At 35.2% G+C, this 21772-nt stretch overlaps 1 protein-coding gene across 2 annotated transcripts in view; it reads right to left on the bottom strand.

Moving 5' to 3' along the window:
* Positions 1-377: 377 nt before the first annotated feature.
* The window catches only part of LOC149799231 (uncharacterized), a 59824-nt gene continuing 38429 nt past the window's right edge, over positions 378-21772 (bottom strand). For both annotated transcript variants that reach the window (XM_089958508.1, XM_089958507.1), the window contains exons 10-14: positions 20698-20817; positions 19763-19885; positions 19164-19281; positions 14993-15327; positions 378-10390 (exon numbers count right to left, since the gene is read on the bottom strand). In XM_089958508.1, coding sequence (XP_089814634.1) covers positions 6274-10390; positions 14993-15327; positions 19164-19281; positions 19763-19885; positions 20698-20817 — 4813 coding nt within the window. In that variant the 3' untranslated portion in view covers positions 378-6273. The remainder of the gene's footprint in view (positions 10391-14992; positions 15328-19163; positions 19282-19762; positions 19886-20697; positions 20818-21772) is intronic.

The following is a 21772-nucleotide window of genomic DNA, read 5'->3' as shown; positions in this document are numbered from 1 at the left end:
GTTAAATCCCATAAACCGACTATATGCCTATTTTTTGCTGATATTTTTCATATAATAATGCTTTATTCAAGATGTTGAAGGAAAATGGTTTGCTAATAAAATTGTTGCTAATAAAATTGTTACATGTCTGCCTGTTTACTGTTCATTTAATATTGCAGTCCGAATCATTTGGCACAGTGTAAAGAAACTCAAACAAACATGGATGTTCGGATAGATGGAATAAATCCAACCATTTACACGTCCCCTTTCTAAAGTGGTTGGGAACAAATATTAAGGAATGGGAAACAACATATTATGCTTCTGTTTTTATCAAGTGATGTAATGCTTAGACTGAAGAAAAGAACACATCAGGGAAAAAGACAAGAAAACTAATGTAGTCAACTTTCTTTTTTCTATTACTACAATTCACATTATACATTTATAGACTGCACGATGAAGGCCAACACGCTATCTGTTGCACAAACATTAGGAATTCCATTCAAAATGAAAGGAGATCATGCAAGACTAATGGCAAGGATGATAATATGCCATCTAGACACCACAAATGACATCTAAACAAAAAATGTGTTCAATGAACACCAATGTCCACCAGTTACCTAATCTGTGGTCTGGTCCTGCACCCAACCCAGTTTAAAAAATATTCCTCCTGCACATCAGAATAAACAAATGTGAAAAATTGTTGAGTAGGTACAAATAAAGTCTATCAATTCTACAACTTTATTCTTCTAAATAATGCATGAATGGTGTATCTCATAAATTTATCTGCACAAACCACAGTGCAAGTTTACAAACACAACACTGTTAGGGATAGACGGGCAGTGTTTTATTGGGTCCGGTTTTCCCATTTTGTCTGGTTTCCCCAACCCACCTCCTCTCGCACTCCCATTCTGTCAATCATAAAACAACGCTTATATTTTTTTCTTCTTACTTTATCACTGCTGCTGAGGTGAAGGGTCCTCGGCAAGATAATTTTTTTATCATAAAACCACACTGGGCCAGGTACCCGTTCATCCCTATCAATGTATATAATTACAGAATCAATTCCAATATTTGTCTTTTCATGCATACAATCAACAGCCACGTGTATTTGGACTTTACATCTATACACAATTTCAAATGGCTGACACAAGACATGAACACGTGTCTGCCACACCCGATTCAATCTGTCATACAATTAGCTGAAAATACTAAACTTGATGAAAAGGCAGTATAGTATATTCTGCACACATGCATCAAATAAGTATTTCATGGAATCTGGTGTCTCACTCGTGCCTGTGTTTTGATATATCTCCACAATCCCCAGTATCAATTCTAGAAAAAATAAAATAAAAAACAACAACAAAAAGAAACAAACAGAAAACTTGAATATAAAACCTGTATAAAAAAACAACTGAACATTGATGATGATAGTGAAACAATAAATGCACACACTAAGCAAACTTACATTACGAATCAATATGGGATGAGGGAAGTACAGCTGCTACTGTCAAACGTGAAAGGTTCAACTTCTGACAACTCAAGTTGTCGACTTGCTGACCACAGCAATATCTTAAAACTCCATTTCAATAAAACTCAACCTTCTGACCTGTTCTAATCAGGTATTATTGTTGGCACTGCTGTTACCTCTAAATGTGGGCATTCATGTTTTTAAAAAAATTGGGGTCTGCCTCTATGTATAAATAATGCAACTGTAGAGTTAAGCCTAAATGGGGACATACATTATTCTTCACATGATGATTTCTATGTGGCATTAGTATGAACAGTACAGAAATCTCTCTTGCACTTAAGCAGGAAATACCTTGGAAAAACCACAGTTAATATGAACTGATAGTGACATGACTGCTTCTTAGAGACCATGGTAGATACCATTACAAGACTTTACTTTTTTTGCCTAGACAGTCACGTAGTCAAAGTGAAATACACGGGATAGGCATTTAAGACCTTATACAACAAGGCTGAATTTCTAACCCATGTCTGGATAAGAGTTCCTGTTATACTGTGGGTTATAAAACAAGAATTTCTCAACACAGCTTATGCTCTACTACCCAAAAGGAGTCTTCAGGAATCCATTATGAAAACAGCACTTAACTGCTGGGTACTTAGGCCATCTCTGATATTCTTGAGAAAATTAACCATACCAAATTTAGTAACCAAAATATTTTCATACATGTGTGTTAACATGTTCAAAAAATAACTTTTAAGTGCAGGAACAAACTTTTTTGTAATGGCCATTGACCCTGAATATATATGAATAATGTCATGGATACAGAATCATTCAACTTGTCTCTGGCAATACCAGTATATACCTGTGTGCTAAGTTTGGTTAAATCCATATTTTTTGGGGTGGGGGTGGAGAAAGTTAATTTAAGAGGTATTACTCAAAGTATTCATCAGACACATCCATAATACAGATAAATAAATCTCAATTATATTTGTTTGCACTCTAATGTTCACAAGCTTTTACAACCACCACCGCCACCACACCCACCCACCCAAATCAAGACTATTGCCTTTAAAATCAGTGTCTGAATAGTGACTATCAACCTGTCATTTGAAGGCAACTAAATATAAAGCCAGGTCAAAATTCTCCAGTATGTATTTGTGTATATATCCACACAAGTCACTATGTTTACAAATTCAACAACTACAAAATTTTAAGAATTGCCATCAATGGCCTCTAATGTCAATTGGGTCAGGTTTTCAAAATTCTTTCACAATAGTGCAAATAAGTTTGTCGTCTGATTGGGTTTAATTCAGACAAACTAAATATTGGAAGATGTGTTTTGGTGAATTCAGACCAAATAAATATGGCAAAAAGTGTTTTGGTGAAAACCTTGTGTGCAAGATACTAGTGATAACATGATTTTCAAGATGGCCACAATGATGCCAAGTTCAAGATCAGTGAACACCATTTTCATTAAAAATCAGCAACGTATTTCTCTAAGTGTTTTAATGAAAATCCCCATATCAATATAACTGATGTTTTAATGAAAATCCCCAGATCAATATGACTGATGTTTTAATGAAAATCCTCATATCAATATGACTGATGTTTCAATGAAAATCCTCATATCAATATGACTGATGTTTCAATGAAAATCCTCATATCAATATGACTGATGTTTCAATGAAAATTCCATATCAATATAACTGATGTTTCAACGAAAATCCTCATATCAATATGACTGATGTTTCAATGAAAATCCTCATATGACTGATGTTTCAATGAAAATCCTCATATCACTATAACTGATGTTTCAATGAAAATCCTCATATCAATATGACTGATGTTTCAATGAAAATCCTCATATCACTATAACTGATGTTTCAATGAAAATCCTCATATCAATATGACTGATGTTTCAATGAAAATCCCCATATCAATACAACCAAACATTCATAAGAAGTAACCATATAAAGATTTTCCAAAGAGCCATCAAGTCCAACCATTTTGGAGGTTAGTTAAGCAAACATTTAACACATGAATAACTATATAATGCACCCCAAAAATGTCTTACTTTTTTAATTGTTGGAAAAGGAGCTGTTATTAGTTTTTCACATTTTGGGAAGTCTTAGAGGTGTAATTTTCATTTGGAAGCAATTACATACAGTGAAAAGTTATCTTGGTGAAAACCTAAGATTGATATAACTATTTTAAAATGAGTAGCAATAACTAGATTTTCAAGATGGTCACCACTGATCAGTACAATCTTATTTAGGACCAGTTAGACACCATAAGATTTTGGGTGAAAACACCATGCCAATGTAAGTATCCTTCATGGAGTAGCAACATGATGTTCAAAATGGCCGATATATTGCATATCATTTGGCATCATTTGCATTTACTGGTAGGACAAACTAGACATCATATAAAGTCTTCTCATGAAAACTCCATGCTGAAATAACTTTCTATTCAGGAGATGTGATAACAAAATTTTCAAGACAGCTGTCCTGGTGTCTAAATCAGATAGCGGCACAAATCTTCATTAAGGATTAACCAAACATCATAGGAAGTCTTTTGGTCAAAACACCATGACAACATGACCAGCCATCCAAGTGTAGGTGCAACAAAGTGATTTTGAAAATGGCCACCACTGCCATATTGGAGGTCAGAAGACTGGGGGAAAAAACTCATGTGCTAACAGATGGAGATTAGACTACATTCCATCCTTTAAGTTTTTCTGACCTAAATAATCCTGATCACAAAACGATTTTTCTACAGGTATGCTACAGCATGAATTGAGATAAGACAAAAGGAGATACTGTAATACATTTACAATGACAACACTAATTATTCTTATTTATATTTTGGTATGTCCTGGCTGGCTCTATACACCTGTTATTACTTGTGACAGGTTATGTGAACAGCCACCATTTAAGACCAGTTTATTGCTTAATTGGCTTAATTGGCTACATGATTGTCTATTTATCAAGAAAGTTTCTTATTTTTAAAAATACCAGCAAAAACAAAATTTGGATCCATATCTGTACTTGTATATTAGGTCATTCATAAGAAAACATGAAAACCTGGCCAAAGATACCAAACATTTGTGAAACCCATGTACAATCTTTATAAATCCTCCTCACAAAACAAAACAAAAAGAGAGGGAGAGAGATGAAGGATCCACTGACAGGAAACTATCCAAACAGGGAAAAACTGAGAAACTGCCATAAATTCTTGCTTCAAACAAACAAAATACAGTTTCAGATTAAATCATAAATAAATTGCAATTTCAGACTCAGAGTAGTGTTGTTGTTGTTGTGGGATTTAACGCCATTTTTCAGCACACAATAGGCTATGTATGATGGCCAGTATTAATGGCGGAGAAGAACCCGGGAAAACCCCGTGAAGAACCACTGATCCATGAGAATAAAATGCACAATAGCAACAAACTCAGCAAAAAATGGTTCTCAAACGTGAAACATTTCACTTCTGATAAATGCAGGCAATAAACAGCATTTAATAGATGTATAACATTGAATACTTTAAACCCCACTTTCCCCAGAAAGATACCAGGACTAAGTGATATGGGTATTCGGTTTATATATATATATATAATTTTTTCACACATTTTGTTTGAGCTGCCCTTTCACTCATATATATGTAAGATCTGACACCTAATAAGAACCACCAAACTGGAGGAAAGGACAGTGCAATTTTGAATTTAAGTATCCTTTATTAAACTAAACAAGACACTCAAAAATAATGATTTTTCTCTTTGTCTGGAATATGATCTACTAAAGAAAATTATCAATTTTCACCAAATATTTAGTCTGTAATATTATCATCATTATTATCATCATCATTCATTGTTGTGCTTGGCAAGTACAACGCTGGTAAACTAAGTTGTTGTGCTTGGCAAGTACAATGCTGGTAAACTAGGTTGTTGTGCTTGGCAAGTACAATGCTGGTAAACTAGGTTGTTGTGCTTGGCAAGTACAATGTTGGTAAACTAGGTTGTTGTGCTTGGCAAGTAAAATGGTGGTAAACTAGGTTGTTGTGCTTCGCAAGTACAATGCTGGTAAACTAAGTTGTTGTGCTTGGCAAGTACAATGTTGGTAAACAGGTTGCATTATATCCGTGTTTGCCAAACAAGAACACTTGCATAATAAAGATTCTCTACTTTTTAAAATTATTTTTAAAAAAAAGACTGATTGCATTACTGATGATTAGGGTAATCAATGTGATGTCACAGCTAGATAGCCGATTACGCAATCACCAGTTTCTGAGTACAGGTAAAACATTCCTTAGTTTATTTTCCAATCTTAATTTTTTGGGTCATCAGCTATTAATAAAATACATGCATGATAGCTGGAAATTTATATCCTTTTAAAAAATTAATAAAAATTTTAAAAATATGCTGTCCAATAAATTGGAGGATCTGGTTGTTTAGGTTAATTACAGTAGTCTCTAAACTTGAAATCATCTACAAAAAATGTACAGTTCATGTTCTTGTATATAAATGGATTATGCTAAAGGTCATCAACCAGTGCTGACAAAGCAAAAATAACAATATATATATATATAGATACACTGTTTCCCTTTACCCTCACTTTTGCTTCAGAGACCTCCTACTTTTTAAGATGACCACCCGTTCTGACACCAAAGTTTCTTTTTTTACTCAACCTGACTCCCAGCTCTGACACAAGAGGGGATTTTTGACTCCCAATCTTGCAACCATAGAGGAAACACTGATATACATTATAAACTGAAACAATATATATATATACATTATAAACTGAAATAAGATATATATTTTTGCATGTTGCTGATCATGTTAGGACTTCAGAATTCTTGTCCTTTATCTTTCCCTCTGCTATCCACTGCTCTTTCTTCTTTTCCTTCAATTGATTTAAAAAATTCTCAAGGTCATCAAGCGATTCTCTCCTTTTTTTGTTGGACTCCTCACTGGTCTCTGTTATGCTTCTGCTTCCAGGCTTAACCTGTGCTTTGTCATCCTTAGCTTTTGATTTTCCTATGGTCAGAGTTGACTTACTGGCAACTGATGTGTTCTTTTTACATGTAAATGTAGAATCTGAGGAAGATGATGAAGATGAGGATGATCGTTTTCTTTTTCTAATTTTCAACTTCTTTCCAGGTGAAGTTTCAAGTTTCAACTGCTTTGATTGACTTCTTTCCTTTCTATTCTTCTCATTTGCTGCAGGTTTCATAATCTTTCCTTCCCTTCCACATGACAGTGATCTGCTTCTGGACTTTTTGAAGTAAGGTTCAAATGATCTTGAGCCTGATTGTTTTTCAACTCCTTTTGCACCTCCCCTTGTGTGTGTTCTTTCTATTAGTTTTGAATGACTTTTTGGCATTTCTTCTTGTCTTTCTACATGACTGTCAGTCCTAGTAAGTGATCTGTTTCGTCCAGGAGACTGTGCTCTGGAATAAGTTATCCTAGACAGACCCTTTGTACTCTTTACAAGATCAGGGAGATCCATCTGCCCGGTGGTAATGCTAGGGTGGAGATGCTCTGATAAAACATTTTTGTGGTAGGAGCCCATTAGCTCTGAAGGGGTACATTTTGATTGATTTGGACCTGACACATCTTCATAAAAGCCTCTGTTATCTTGCCATCTCTCTTTCATATAATGATCATCCTTTTTCTGTCTTACATCATATTTATCATCTTCTTTTGTGTGAAAAATAGGTTCTCTCTTTCCTTTTTCCTGACATCTACTTTCATCAAATCCATCTCTTTCATCTTTTGTAACATATGAAGTTATCCTTTCTACTTCATGCCCAGTATTTTTTATATTGATTATAATGTTTTCTCTTTCGTAGAACTTGCCTTTCTGAGACGAACCAGATAGAACAGGGTCATCAATCAGATCTGGGCTTGCCTGTGGCTGTATGTATATTCCATCTCTGAAATCCTCTACACCTTTGTCAGATAATCTTTTCAAGAAAATGTCATCTGCATTTCCTCCTCCTGTACCACTTTCATTCTCATCCATATCTACTTTCCCATGATCTGGAGACATTTTCTTGAAAGGGCTACTGAATGAATCACTTTCCTCTTTTCTTCCCTCAATATGAATCTCCTTTCCTTCTTTATCTACAGTCGCACTCTCATTCACTGACAATTTTGACTCTACCACTGGAGAACCAGAACCCCTCTTCCAAGCCTTGGTAAAAATGAGGGGCATTTCTAATCCAATTCCAATGCTGTACTGATCTGGTGTTCCCCATCTACTTTTTCTCTTAGGACTGTCCCATTTACTTTTCAAGTCTACTGTCATCAATGGCATCCCTGGACTAGCACCATTTTTTCTAGATGGGGATGAGTTGTTTGATTTAATACTTTCCTTTCCTGGGCTACTTTGTCCAGAATACTTGGTGATATGCTGCAGTTGTTTCAAACTCTGAATCTCGTCTAATGACTTATCCTCAGCAGGATTCTTGTCAGATGACGCTAATTTATCTGACTTGTCACTTGGAACACACTTTTCACCAATGTCTTCTTTTCCAAATGCTATCCCCTTTATTGGAGATCCTGGTGATCTTTTGTCAGGACCTTCTTGCTGTAACTTATTTATGTCATCCTTAATACTGTTATCTACTGGATATCTTGTCATGTCTATCATATATCTATCATCCTCGACAGACTTTCTCCTGAATGACTTATCAAACCTATTACTATCATCTTTATGTTTTTGGTGCTCTTTATCTTCCAATCTTTGAAAATCTGTGCTTTTATCTATCTTTTCACTGCATTTTTCTTTCTCAGCTCTGGGGGACTCGTTTCTTTTCCCTACATATTTTTTTGCTTTAAATCTTTCCACAAGCTTCATTTTTCTTCTCCATTCACTGTAATCTTTTCTATCATAATATCCTCCTCCTCTTCCTCTCCCACGGCCCCTGTACCCTGAATGCTCATCCTTGTATGGTGACACTATTGGTCCAGTATATTTATCACGCCTTCTACCCCCTCGATGCTTGAACCTTGAGTGATATGAATATTTTTCACGATAAGGACTACTCGTCAACCTGTCAGAGGTGGATGGACTAAGGTGTCTGTTTCTGCTATGTCTTGATGAGCTTCTTGATGAAGTTCGGGTGTAGGTGGAACAGGACTGTGATCTCTGTGATGCCTTACTATGTGACCTATGAAATGATCTGCTATGTGATCTTTTTGATGCCCTGCTACAAGATCTTCGTGCTGACTTATGTAACTTGTTTGATTTTCCTGAAGACCTACTGTGAGACCTATGTAAAGACCTGTTCTGTGACCTTCCTGATGACCTGCTGTGCAACCATTTTACTGACCTGCTTTGGGATCTTCTTACTGACCTTCTACATGATCTTCCTGATGATCTGCTACGTGATCTTCTTAAGGACCTGCTATGTGATCTTCTAAAGGACCTGCTATGTGATCTTCTTAAGGACCTGCTACGTGATCTTCTTGAGGACCTGCTACGTGATCTTCTTATGGACCTGCTATGTGATCTTCTTAAGGACCTGCTACCTGACATTTCCAATGATTGGTTTCTTTTAATATCTCTTCTTCTTGTTGGTGATCTTTCTTTATCTTTTCCAGTTCTATTCTCATCCCTTTCTTGATCAACACTTAGTCTCTTTTGTGATATATCTGATGACCTGCTTTTTCTGTCACCCTCTATCTGCAGGGGTACATCTTTGTCATACTGATCATCTTTATCAAATTTACTGTCTCCCTTTTCATGACCCTGTCTACTTCTTTTTGATTGACCACTGGATTGTTTTATTGCCTGCTCTGGTACATTAATCATTACTTCATCATCTCTGAATTTTTTATCAATTGTAAACTGCTGACTCTCCTTTGGCAAGTTATCAGCAGTTGTCTTTTCAGTGGAATTCTGGGCATATTTCTTCAGGACCTTTTTAAGTTGTCTTGGAATATCTACAAATAATCCTCTGTTAGATGTTCTGGTTGATGCTTCTGAGGCATTTTGTTCTTCAATATTTCCAAACATGACACTACTTCTGGTATATTCTGATGATATGATCTCTGAAGACTTTAACATCCCCTTAGTATCAAAGTCAGTGTCTTTTCTCACTACTGACTCCTTCTTCAGCATTTTTAATGTATCATCTTCTTTGTCACTGTATCTGTCCAAAGGTATCTGTGCTGGAGATTTATTCTGAATAAAATCTTGAGTGGCCTTGTGTGAAGGTTTTGATTTTTCTTTAGATCTTGACCTTCTATCCTTGTCAACAGCTATGCACTGCTTGAAATTTTCATCATTTCTTTCATTATACATCTGTGACTGAATTTCAGATTGACTTCTCTCTGAATACACCTTTTTTCCAGATCCACTCATCTCTTGTGACATTGTTACATTTTGGTATTTCATGTACTTGGGAAATGCACTGGAGTGATGTGCATCAAAAGAATCAATATTTCTGGCATCAGCACCACTTTCTTGGGGAGAAAGTAACTCCAAGTATCGATCATTTTCTTCAAATTCCCTATTTTCGTACTTTGAATGGCTAATCCTCTTTTGTGTGCTATCTGGGAATGATCTTTTATGGTAAGGTGATTCGTGTACATCGATTTCATTATCAGATTTGGAGTCATCAAGACCTGGGATCCTCAATCCTCTCTGCTGCATATCAGTGCTGAAAAATGTTAATCTCCGTGAGAGGCCACTATCATGGGTTGGCAATTCAGTAAATTTCTGCTGAGTGTCAGGCATCATTTTTCTTCTTCCACTATGATCTTCAGATAATTCTGATGATTTCTGACCAGATTTCCACTCTCTTTGTATTTCTGTTTCTTCCTTTTTGTACAATTCTTCAAAAGAACTGTCATTACTTTTACTGCCATGACTTTCATGTCTCTTTTTCTTTGCTCTTTTGTTTGAGTCTTCATTTTCAGTGGATTTCCTCTTCCTCTTTTTCCTGAAAAGGTATCATTATCAGTAATTAGCTGAGTATCGATCATAATTTCATGCAAATAATGCCATCAACTGTTTGATATTCAGAAACTTCCTCAACTCAAAAATAAAAATTAAAAACTGAAAATCATTATTGATCTGTAACAGGTCATTGATCCAAGTTTTGCTCTTCTGGGCAATTTCAGGATTCATACAGCTTTAAAAGCACAAAATTAAAGAACTTTTCAAATACTTTCCAAGAAAACTAATTTTAATACCTATTGAGACACATAATTTGTTTTTATTTTTTATTTTTTTCTCCATCTTTTATAATATTTCCATATGTTTTGTAAAGCATTTAAATATGGACCAAACTTGGTTTCATTTACACTACTCCAATTAAAATATACCTAGTTATTAATATGGATATCGTTTTGAAGCACTGCACCTAACTATCAAAATGTATTGTTTCAGAAAATTACACAATATACCCTCCCCTAAAATAGAATGTAACTCTCTCCTAAAATAGAATGTAACCCTCTCCTAAAAATTCAGGGACTTTGAAACACTTGTTTTAATGAGCATATAAATGCCAAGCGTGTTCACATCCTTGATTTTGCATCTTACAGCTGCATTTTTCACTCACAAAAAACATAAAAGCTGAGATAATGAATGACAAGATTTATATGGCTCTCCCAAACAAATTGTGGCAAACGTATTTTCAACAAAGGTACACCAGAGTCCAGAAAATTGTGGAAATACAAGTAGAACCTAAGATGTGCTGCATATGATTTAGTATTTAAATACGGCAAACTGTTTGTATGCATCCTATTAGAATGTCAAGAAACTAATGACAAAGTCTGCATGGCAAATGGATGGGAACATATTCTATTCATAACTAACTTGAGAAATGGCAAAGAAAATGATGATTTGTGCCTGACCTAAAACCTGGTCGCCTACAAAAGTATAACAGACCAACCTAAAACATGATTGCCTATCAAAGTGTAACAGACTGACCTAAAACCTGGTCACCTACTGAAGTGTAAAAGACCAATCTAAAACCTTGTCACCTACAAAAGTATAATAAACCAACCTAAAACCTCATCACCTATCAAAGTGTAACAGACTGACCTAAAACCTGGTCACATACAGAAGTGTAACAGACCATCCTAAAATCTAGTCACCTACAGAAGGGTAATAGACCAACATAAAGCCTATGGGTAAAAGGCCAAAAGTTAGGACAATCGTCTGAACACGTGCATGTTTACAATTTTGGGAAGGTAAGCCTCTTATCAGAGCCCCCATATCATGGAGTATAAATTATACTCTTTTTTGTCCAAAGATCAAGTCAAAGGTGGTAAACTGGGTGGATTTTGATGACATGACTACTGTTTTAGATTGTTTTGTATTAAAATCCATATTTTGTTAGTTTCCAAAACTACACAATGAAACTTACTAAATCCAAAATATTAACTTTTGAATTTTCCTCTTAAACACATAGTGGCAATGTTGAAGTTAGTCACTTGTAATGGGAGAAGTAAGCACTATCATATAAATGCATAACTATTATAATGGGAAGTCATTTCTGCAAGATCTCTCTTGTACATTCATGGAGGCTGTTGCCAAATAACTTTGAAATGTATTGCACTTTGTTCAGTTTTGGTGAAGTTTGATAAACTTAAAAGCTAGATTGCTTGTTTAAGTGGAGGTTTATTAAATATTTTATGTATTTGTAATTATCGTAATGTAATCTATACACTACCAGCAGTTAGAATTCATTACAATAGTTTCCACTGTGCACATTTGAAGTCATATGGCCAAAAGATATGCTGCAATGAACAAAGTGTTTTGATGAACCTTAACTCAGAGATGAAAGGAAAGTTTGATGGAAAATTTAAAATACCCACTCTTGACCCTGAAGACTGGACCCCACACCACCCACAATGCAGTACACAAGATGCTTTATAACGACAGTACAAAGTTTCATCCTGAAAGCTAAATCTGAAAGGGCTCTAAAGTTATAGAGCTGAAAGAAAAGTGAGATCAAAGTTCTAGTATTGATCCCTGACTTTGATCTTGAAGATAAGACCACCAATGTGGTGTAGACCCTGGAACAGACAATTTTACAAGTGAAATGAAAACAAAATGCAAAAGAGATGCATAATGAATGCAAATGGAATTCTAAATGCTACATGAAGAAAATAGAGAATGCAAATACAGAATGGTGAAATGATAAAGAAAAAAAAAATACATACAAAGTGAATGCATTCCATGAATCACCTTGATAATCTATTTACTATCAGTAACATAAACATCTGGACATTAAGAAATAATAATTTTGCTCTCTGTTCAAACAAGTTAGGATGGTTGATTTTGTTTAATTGGGTACTGAATTAAGTGGTTTTGTGAAAAAGACATTTTTGTGAGTACCTGAATTCAGAGATTTTCTTGTCAAAGTTTGCATATTTGAAAATAATTCATTCTGTGGATTAACCTCTAAAAATAAATGCACCATGGAATATTCCATTCTGACATAAAAAGGATGGTCAATCTAATGGCTCAAACATGAACTGTGCCATGGAATATTCCATTCTGACATAAAAAGGATGGTCAATCTAATGGCTCAAGCATGAACTGTGCCATGGAATATTCCATTCTGACATAAAAAGGATGGTCAATCTAATGGCTCAAGCATGAATTGTGCCATGGAATATTCCATTCTGACATAAAAAGGATGGTCAATCTTAATGGCTCAAGCATGAACTGTGCCATGGAATATTCCATTCTGACATAAAAGGATGGTCAATAAAATGGCTCAAACATGAACTGCACCATGGAATATTCCATTCTGACATAAAAAGGATGGTCAATAAAATGGCTCAAGCATGAACTGTGCCATGGAATATTCCATTCTGACATAAAAAGGATGGTCAATCTAATGGCTCAAGCATGAACTGTGCCATGGAATATTCCATTCTGACATAAAAAGGATGGTCAATCTAATGGCTCAAGCATGAACTGTGCCATGGAATATTCCATTCTGGATCTTGTTCTCTATCAAGTTTAGCATATACTCATTATCTACCAGAATTTATTATTTTAAAAAATTTCTTTCCAAATTAACAAATCATTAATGAAATGACATATTATTTGCATAAATTTAGTCACTTCTGTCTTTATTTCAATCTCAAAATAAATTTTAAAAATTATTCCTCACCAAAGGCGCAACTTTAGCCTTGAAAATATATTACATTAACAGCCATTAAATATACACTGCAACTCAGCAGACTACATAAACCTTTAATGTTGATAATGCCAGATACATCATTTTAAAATAGATATTTCACTGCTATCTTTTAGTTTTAATCACTTTTTGTGACTATAGCCATTGCAAGCACCAACAGAGATATGGATGGACATCTACTAATGAAAATCTGTAAGCATAGTTTTCATTCTTTTTCTGTTGAAAAATTGTACCCAGGGGGGCAATCTCTGATTAAAATCAGATCTCCACTGTCCTACATGAAGATCTGACAGCGACCACTTAGGGGTCATGTTCTAGTCACCCATGTTATTCCCGTAATTGTCTATTTTATCGACCAATCTGAAAAGTTTTATACCTTCATATTTGGGAGACTGAGCAATATGGCTGAAGAGCATCAATAAGTGATGAATGATCTGATTCACTTTCAACTTTTTGAAAGCTGCATTTCCATTGGCTAGTTCAAAGGTCACAAGAATGTGACCCCTATGCAGTTGCAGTCAGGTCTTCATGTATGACTCTCGAGATTTGATTCTAACCCTGTGGGGCACAAATGTTCTAGCTCTGGGTGACACAGGGCAAAAAAACTGTGAAACCTGCTAGCCTATGTTCAATGTACACCTTTGATTCAGGACCATAGAGAAAACTAAAGCTGGGGATACAACTCATGAAGTAATTATCTGACAGTGCAAACATGGCACACTGTCTAGTCATGAAATCTGTACATAACAAGTTTCATAGAGTATCACAAAAATTTCATCTAATCTGAATGGCAAACAAAAGCATGGTGGTTGTTTTAAAATTGTGGAGATACCTCAAAGAAGTACACATAATACAAAGCCAATCTTTTTACGCAAAAGTCCATCTAGTCATAACGGACACATGTACACCAAGCTTCAGAAAGAGATGTCACATGGTCGGTTCAGAATATATGAAAGCATACAAAATAATGATGGTATAAACAGACATTTGAAAAATGGGGAGACAACTCATAAAGTACTCATATGAGAAAGCCAACTTCATTATTCAATCAACATATAGTCATAATAGACACATGTACACCAAGTTTCATGAAGTGATTTAATGTCAGAACATATGAACATCATAAAGTCAATGGATAGCTATCTCCAGTATTCTCTCCTGCAAACTCCAAGGTATAGATCCCACAGAATATACATTTTTGTCATGTTAAACCCGATCTGAAGATAAAAATTACAATTTTAATTTGCAACTGATGCCCATGGTGACATTAATCTGGTAGCAAACTACTACTGTGATTTTAAAAGCTACAATAAATTATTTGGAACATTATACCACTAGATATAACATTTTTGAACAAAAGCGAATTGCATGAAAATTACCCACCCTTCTTTCTTATCCTCTTTAATTAACTTCTTCAATGTTTCTGCCGTCTTGCCTAAAAAGGAATCAGCTTGGGAAGCTGATGTGATTAAGTCTTCTTGACATTTTTCTGGGCTATGACTTGCAACAGAACTTCTTTTTTGTGGTGTGGTTTCTCTATGCTTCTGGCATTTTCTTGATGAACTAGGACTGGTATTAGAATTTCTCCTCTGAGGTGTGCTTCCTCTATGATCCTTGTCTTTTCTCAAAGGAGAATCTTCTCTCTGATCATGTGACTTTGGTGTTGAACTCATTCTATTATCATGAGATATCTTCCTTTTATCTTGTCCATGCTTTTCCTGAGAATCACACACATAAATAAAACATTAACTTCATTATATTTCAAAACTTCAGCAAACAACCTCTTTCAAACTATATTCCACATGTTGGCAACTTAATACTAACTACTTGCCCATGATTAAAGAATCTTATCATGGGATGAATTTTTTTCTTGATTCCTGGTTCAGGACTTTTGAACTGAATTTAGGATGGGACAAGCCTTTGGACACATGGGTCCTGGTACCAAAATAGGATATATTATTATATTTTATACCTGTTAAATGTATGTTACATATCATTTTCCATCTGTGTCCACATCTGAGTCTATTATCAAAGCTATTATGCTATCATCAAGACTGGAGCCTACCAGATTTTTCAGCTGGACCATCCATTTCATGTGTCAAAATTGCCAACATATCACAACCACTCTGTCACTTCATTTATTTCTTTAACTGTGATAGTATTTGTGACAAAAGTTTTGAATGATGGTGTGATACTGATCAAGACAAACAATAAAGTTCATAGTTCACTAAACAATTATGTTTAAGAAAAATTAAATATTTATTTACCTCTATTAAATTGTCCATTCTTATTTGATTCTATACCAATGCTATGATGGTGAAGATAAAAACACAGAAGAAATTTGGACTCATGGAAATAAATCTGATCTGTGTACAAAGAAAGACAAGTATATCTTATCAAAGCAATATGAAGTTAATGCCCAAAGCAGAACCACTAACATCTTAATTGGGAGGCTGTCTCATTTTGGAAGACAAACATGCTCCTTTGCATAACATATGATAAAAAACCATGATTCATATTGGTGATGTTTCCTTAATTGGGAGATAGATGAAATGAGATGTTTTAATCAAGTTCTGTTACAAAAGTTGAAAATTTTTCTTCTACAGGCATAATGAGATCTGAAAAGAATAAATCTAACAACAGCAAACATTATTTTGTATGCAGAGAAATCATTTGTTATTATGATAAAGTATTTATCACCTCAAGATTTTATATTTATTAACTTGAATTTATAGTGATCTTGAAATTAGTGACTGCATTGTTACAAAAACATACAACTATAAATCATTATGTTTTGTGAATCTTTCTACTTGCCTTTGACAATGAAAATGTGTCGGTGTATATGTGTTTGCAAACCCAGCTAAGGCCTTTGGTCAAGAAAGCTTTGAGAAGGTCAAAGCGGTTTTTGTTTTAGCATATATCCCCGCTTCTGTTATTTCAAAAGAAATTCTGAGATCATGGAGCAGAATCATTTAATTATAATGGAAGGTCAATTCTTCATTGGATTAAGTCACCTGGTAAATCCACTGGATTAAGTCACCTGGTAAATCCACTGGATTAAGTCACCTGGTAAATCCACTGGATTAAGTCACCTACTTGTGGAACTTAGGCACTGAAGGGAGAGATATGTCTTTTGCTCATACAAGTAGAAGACTATTCTTCAGTTCCTCACATAGGCTTCAAAGTGGAGGTTTGATTCTACCGCTTTTTCAGAGAACTCTCTTCCTGAAGAGTTGTTTTCTGTAAGCCAGGAAGTAGGTTCAACATCTTTGGGTTCAGATGGAAATTGTTTTTTGCTTCAGAAGGCAAATCTTCCTGATTATCTAAAGTTGATTAGATTGTCAATTCAAGATTTTTCCCAATCGAGGAATGAAACCAGAATTAGCTGGAACTCTGATTTCCCTTGGTTACTAAAAGACATTGAGAATCAGACTGGTTGGGAAAAAGGCACAAGCTGGTTCAGCGACTATAAGCTAGGACAGAGAACCTATGTGCACATATGTGCCTGCATGTAAGGAGAGGCACAATTGGGTAGGCAGCTGATCAATGATTTTACTGATTGCGATAATCTGGATTTGTCAGCAGCAAGTTTATCATGACTAAGCTGACTGAAGGGGCTTTTGCTGCCCAGGCTTTAAAATCTATGGATGGCAAGATGAAGGTCTGGAGTATGGCGTTCCCCTCAGTGCAAGATCTGCAATGGCTTGACCCCATACAGTAGAGATTTGATTAAGAAAGAATCAAGCAGTGTGGATTAGCTGACTGTGATGGACTTGAATGTAGATATATTAACAAATACACCACTTCTAAAAGTCCCAACTGGAAATGCAAAGTTTGCAGAACTTAGTTCACCTTAAGAAAATGATGACAATTAAGGTATTGGGATGAATGACCCAGAATTCAAAGGCATAGGCTGAGACTCTGCTGTAGTTGGAGTGGATTTTGGATGGAGCTGGCTGGTGTCTAGTGGCTATGTTCAGCAACAGTTATCCAAGGGAAAAAATCACCATGCACTGATATTGTAATATTGACGGCCCAATAGGTTTTGCTGTGTTCTGGTTGCAGTAATGTTGTGTGTAAAACCTGTGATGGCTGAGGCTGCAGTATTTTCTTCTGAATGGCTGATTTCTCCACCAGTAGAGCTTTAGATATCAGAAAAATGGCAACACCAGCATCAGTGCTATTGTTAGCATCAACATGCATTAGCATCACGGCCCTCCCACAAGTCCAATTGCCAGCAGTCACCTTTTTTTTTTCTTGGAAAGAGTGGGCATACATTTCACATGTATAGCTTTTACTGCACTCAATTAATAAATGCTAGTGAGGTGGTTAACACCAATCAGACTAAAATGCTTGCATCCCACACACTTAAAACTGCTCATTGCTTATTACAACTGTAATCAGAGAAAGCAATACAATGGTTTGTACTGGCAAAATCAGTCAAAAACCATGCTGAACTTACTATGAAGTGGAGGCTATGAATCAAGATAAATGTCAAAGAATAATAAAGGACAATCTTAAAACTTCAAAATAAATGATTCACTACTTGACATTTATTGATATAACATACAAATGAGTTGATTTATAAGTACAAGTGTTGCATCTAAGATTTTATGCAAAAACCTAGGCATACAAGTTGCTTTGTACACTGGATCAAGGAAAGTGCACCAATTTTCCTAACCATAAGCATTTTTAATTAGCTTGAAAAGTGTTTTAATCTGAATGCAGGCAAATCGCTATGATATCTGCAGTGAGGCAGTTTATAGTGATCTCTAGCACTGGGGCATCATGCCGCAGATATGTAGCATGATGTCCCACCCAGTCATATTATCCCGACACCAGGCCAACCAGTCCTAACACTATCTTCTTAATGCTGAGTGCCCAGTGAGGTGGCTGTTAGTACCATTTTTGTTTGTCTTTGGTATGACACAGTCCCACGACCTCCTGCATCCGAGGCAGATGCTCTAACCACTAGGCCACCAGAGCAGTCTGAAGTAGAGCAGTAGCAGGAACCTATGACTGATGTGATTGTAACCAACCCTTCTATACAATGGGGAGACAACTCTGACCTATCTTCAATATAGGCAAGCTGATGACCTTTTAGTATTTTTCTTGCTAATCAAGCCAAATTACATGGCGACTCTTTCTTTTACCTTGGCATGACTGGATTTGTGAGGTAATGTATGTACTGCCTAATGCACAGGTTTCAAACTCAAACCACCCTGACGGCCGCATGATGTCAATTTTGATAGCCGAAGGGACGCACCACCTTTGTCAACTCTCATGTTACCTTGTGAAGCCAATCATTTTGCAGGCCACAGGATACAGCTTGGCAAGCCATGTGCGTGAGACCCGTGCCCTAATGTATTATGATTGGTTAATGCATTCGAAGAAATCATACACCTGATCTTGGACCTAAGTATAAACAAACAATGCATCAAAATGTCTGTTTTTTATAAATCTTTTCAAGAGAATGTAAAGTATCTGGAAATTTGGTTACTAAGTAAACAAGGGAGCTAACTTATGATGCTTATTCTATGTTATGCTACTTAACCCTCTTTGTATGAAGGTGTCTAAGTGATTCTCTTGCTTCCTGGGACTCGGGCTGGATGCTTAGAGCCTTCTTGTAATAATATTCAGCTTCCTCTAGGTCCTTCCCACGCTCTTCAATCCTAAAATTGTAAACACGTCATTAACATATGCAAACAAAAAGGGGCCAAATAATACTATACAAGTGTATCAAAGTAGATATTTATTGTGGAATTTAATGGGAACTGTGCACAAATGCAGTTAAGTTAAATAACAAACATGGAACTGTTAAACTTTAACGACAATAAACTTTTAAACATATATTGCTTATTTAGTCTAATAGTCCAAATTTTATCAGTGTTTACCAGTTATAGTAGATTTATTTTTTTCAACAGAAATTGTAAGATTAAAAATTCGATGTATAAAAAAAACACAAACAAAAATAAATTTTTAAAAATTTAACCATTTAAACATGGTTGTAAATGTCACACAGTAATCTTAAGTAAACTTCCACCATGATTATAACAATAAAAACTATGTTGGAAAACTGATGTCCATGTCTTCTCTAATGTTCGCTGTGAGACAAAAATGAATTTCTAACTTTCAAAGAGGTCCAGGACTTACTCTCTGGCCACTGCCAGCAGTGTCTCAAACAAATATTTCCTAGCATTGCTGTGGTTTGAATTCACTGCTAAGGCATCTTCAAAGTCTTGTATTGCTTTGTGGTAACTTTCGTTGTTGGCATACCTGTAAAATATAACAAATAATCTAAATACTTTAAAGATAAATCCCAGTTACAGTACTCATCTGCCATTTTTGTCATGTCGGTTTCAATAATCACTAATCATATCCAAAATATGATACTAATATTTTCTTAATTATTGAATGAATCACAAGTAGTCGTAACAATAAATTCCAAATACTTCCAGCTGACAAACTTTTATTTAGTTTGCTTAGTGTTTTATGTACAGCAGCACAAATAGGTTATTTAGTGCTGAAATGATCGGGGTAAGGAGTCTTTCCCATCAACTCACCATGGTACCAGATCTAGGTAGGATTTCAAAAGATAATAAATAAAAGAATTTGCAAAATCTTACATCAAAAGCCATTAATATCTCTATGTTGATGGTTGAGTCATTTGTCAGATTATATTTTCAATCTTTAGTCGATTTTTCATCTTTTCTCTGGAAATGTTAACCTGTACACGTATATGACTGGTTTCAATTTCTGGTAGTTTATTCTAAAATTCAGATCTATTTAGGCTAAAGACATTTTTTAAGATATCATGCCAAATAATGTAGGAAAGCATATATTTCCAACTGACTATATCAATTTTTTTTATTGGCTGTTGAAACTAATGGAAGTTAATGGATACTAAATAACAGATCATACATAAATTACAAAAAACATTATCACTGCTAAAGAAAAACATCACTGCAAGCTCTGTATCAATGGAGTATTAAGTCAATGCCAATACAATTCCTAGACTGTTACAATAAATCTAGAAACTTAATAATAACCATCATATTACAATTCAGTTCATGAAATCAAATACTCACAAAGCCCCTCTAGCCACTAAGGCCTCTACATTATTTGTATCTATCTGGAGTGCTCTGTTAAGTTCCTGCATTGCCTCCATGTGCTTGCCAGCTTTGAAGTACTTTATTCCACTAGCAACACTGAAAAAAGTATTCCATTGCACAATTAAGCGTGTCAGTAACAAACAACAAAAGGGACACAGAATATCTTTATTACAGATGTCCATTAATGTTCTTCATAAACAAGTGTCATTTATAGAGGATAAAACTATCATGAACAGTTTTTCCAGTAACTCTTTGTGAAAAAGTAGGGATAAAGAAGGGCTAAATTTAAGCAAAATATTGGCAAAAAGTCAAATTGGGTTATTCTGTACCCCATAAAAGTAAATCATTTATGTATCTGTGTAAATTACTACAAAAATGAAACCATAACTTATCATCATAAGCTTAAAAAAAGCATGCCCTTGCTCACATACGAGTTCTCTCTTGTAAGTCCTTTTTGCCTTGATCTTTTCAAACACACAGCTCCACATCACCAAGACCATATCGGACTCTGGTTCACTGCAGTGTGTAATCAATTTTAAACATAAAATTGATGAGTCCCTTGAAGTGACTCATGCTTTACTGGTCAAAAATTTTCCAGGAATTCAATATAAGACAATTTCTTCCTTTTAACTGAGGTACATTTAAAGTATTTATAATATTCATCAGCTATAACAAGATTTTCAAAATAAACTGCTCTTGAAGTCAGATTGTCACCATTTATCTAGGACCATGTAGACATCATTACAAGTCTTTTGGCTCCAAGACAATGCTATGATGACCATAATTCAGGGACAACACGATTTTTACAATGATCAGTATCATAGCCACACTAAATGAATGACTGGCAACATTTTCATTTAGGACCAACTAGGTATCATAAGAAGTCTATTTATATACAAACTCAGGTTGATATGGCCATCCAGAAAATATTTTCAAAATGGACACAATGGTGGCATAATGAAGTTCAGTTTTCAGTTGGAACCAACAAGACAACAAAAAGAACTCTTCTGATGAAAACCCCATGCCAAAACTAATTTCCATTTAAGAAATA

This window comes from Sinohyriopsis cumingii, chromosome 5, assembly GCF_028554795.1.
Source record: "Sinohyriopsis cumingii isolate HCF-2022 chromosome 5, ASM2855479v2, whole genome shotgun sequence".
NCBI classification, from domain to species: domain Eukaryota; kingdom Metazoa; phylum Mollusca; class Bivalvia; order Unionida; family Unionidae; genus Sinohyriopsis; species Sinohyriopsis cumingii.
Note: the sequence above shows the minus strand (reverse complement) of the source record. Positions and strands in the feature narration are given on the sequence as shown.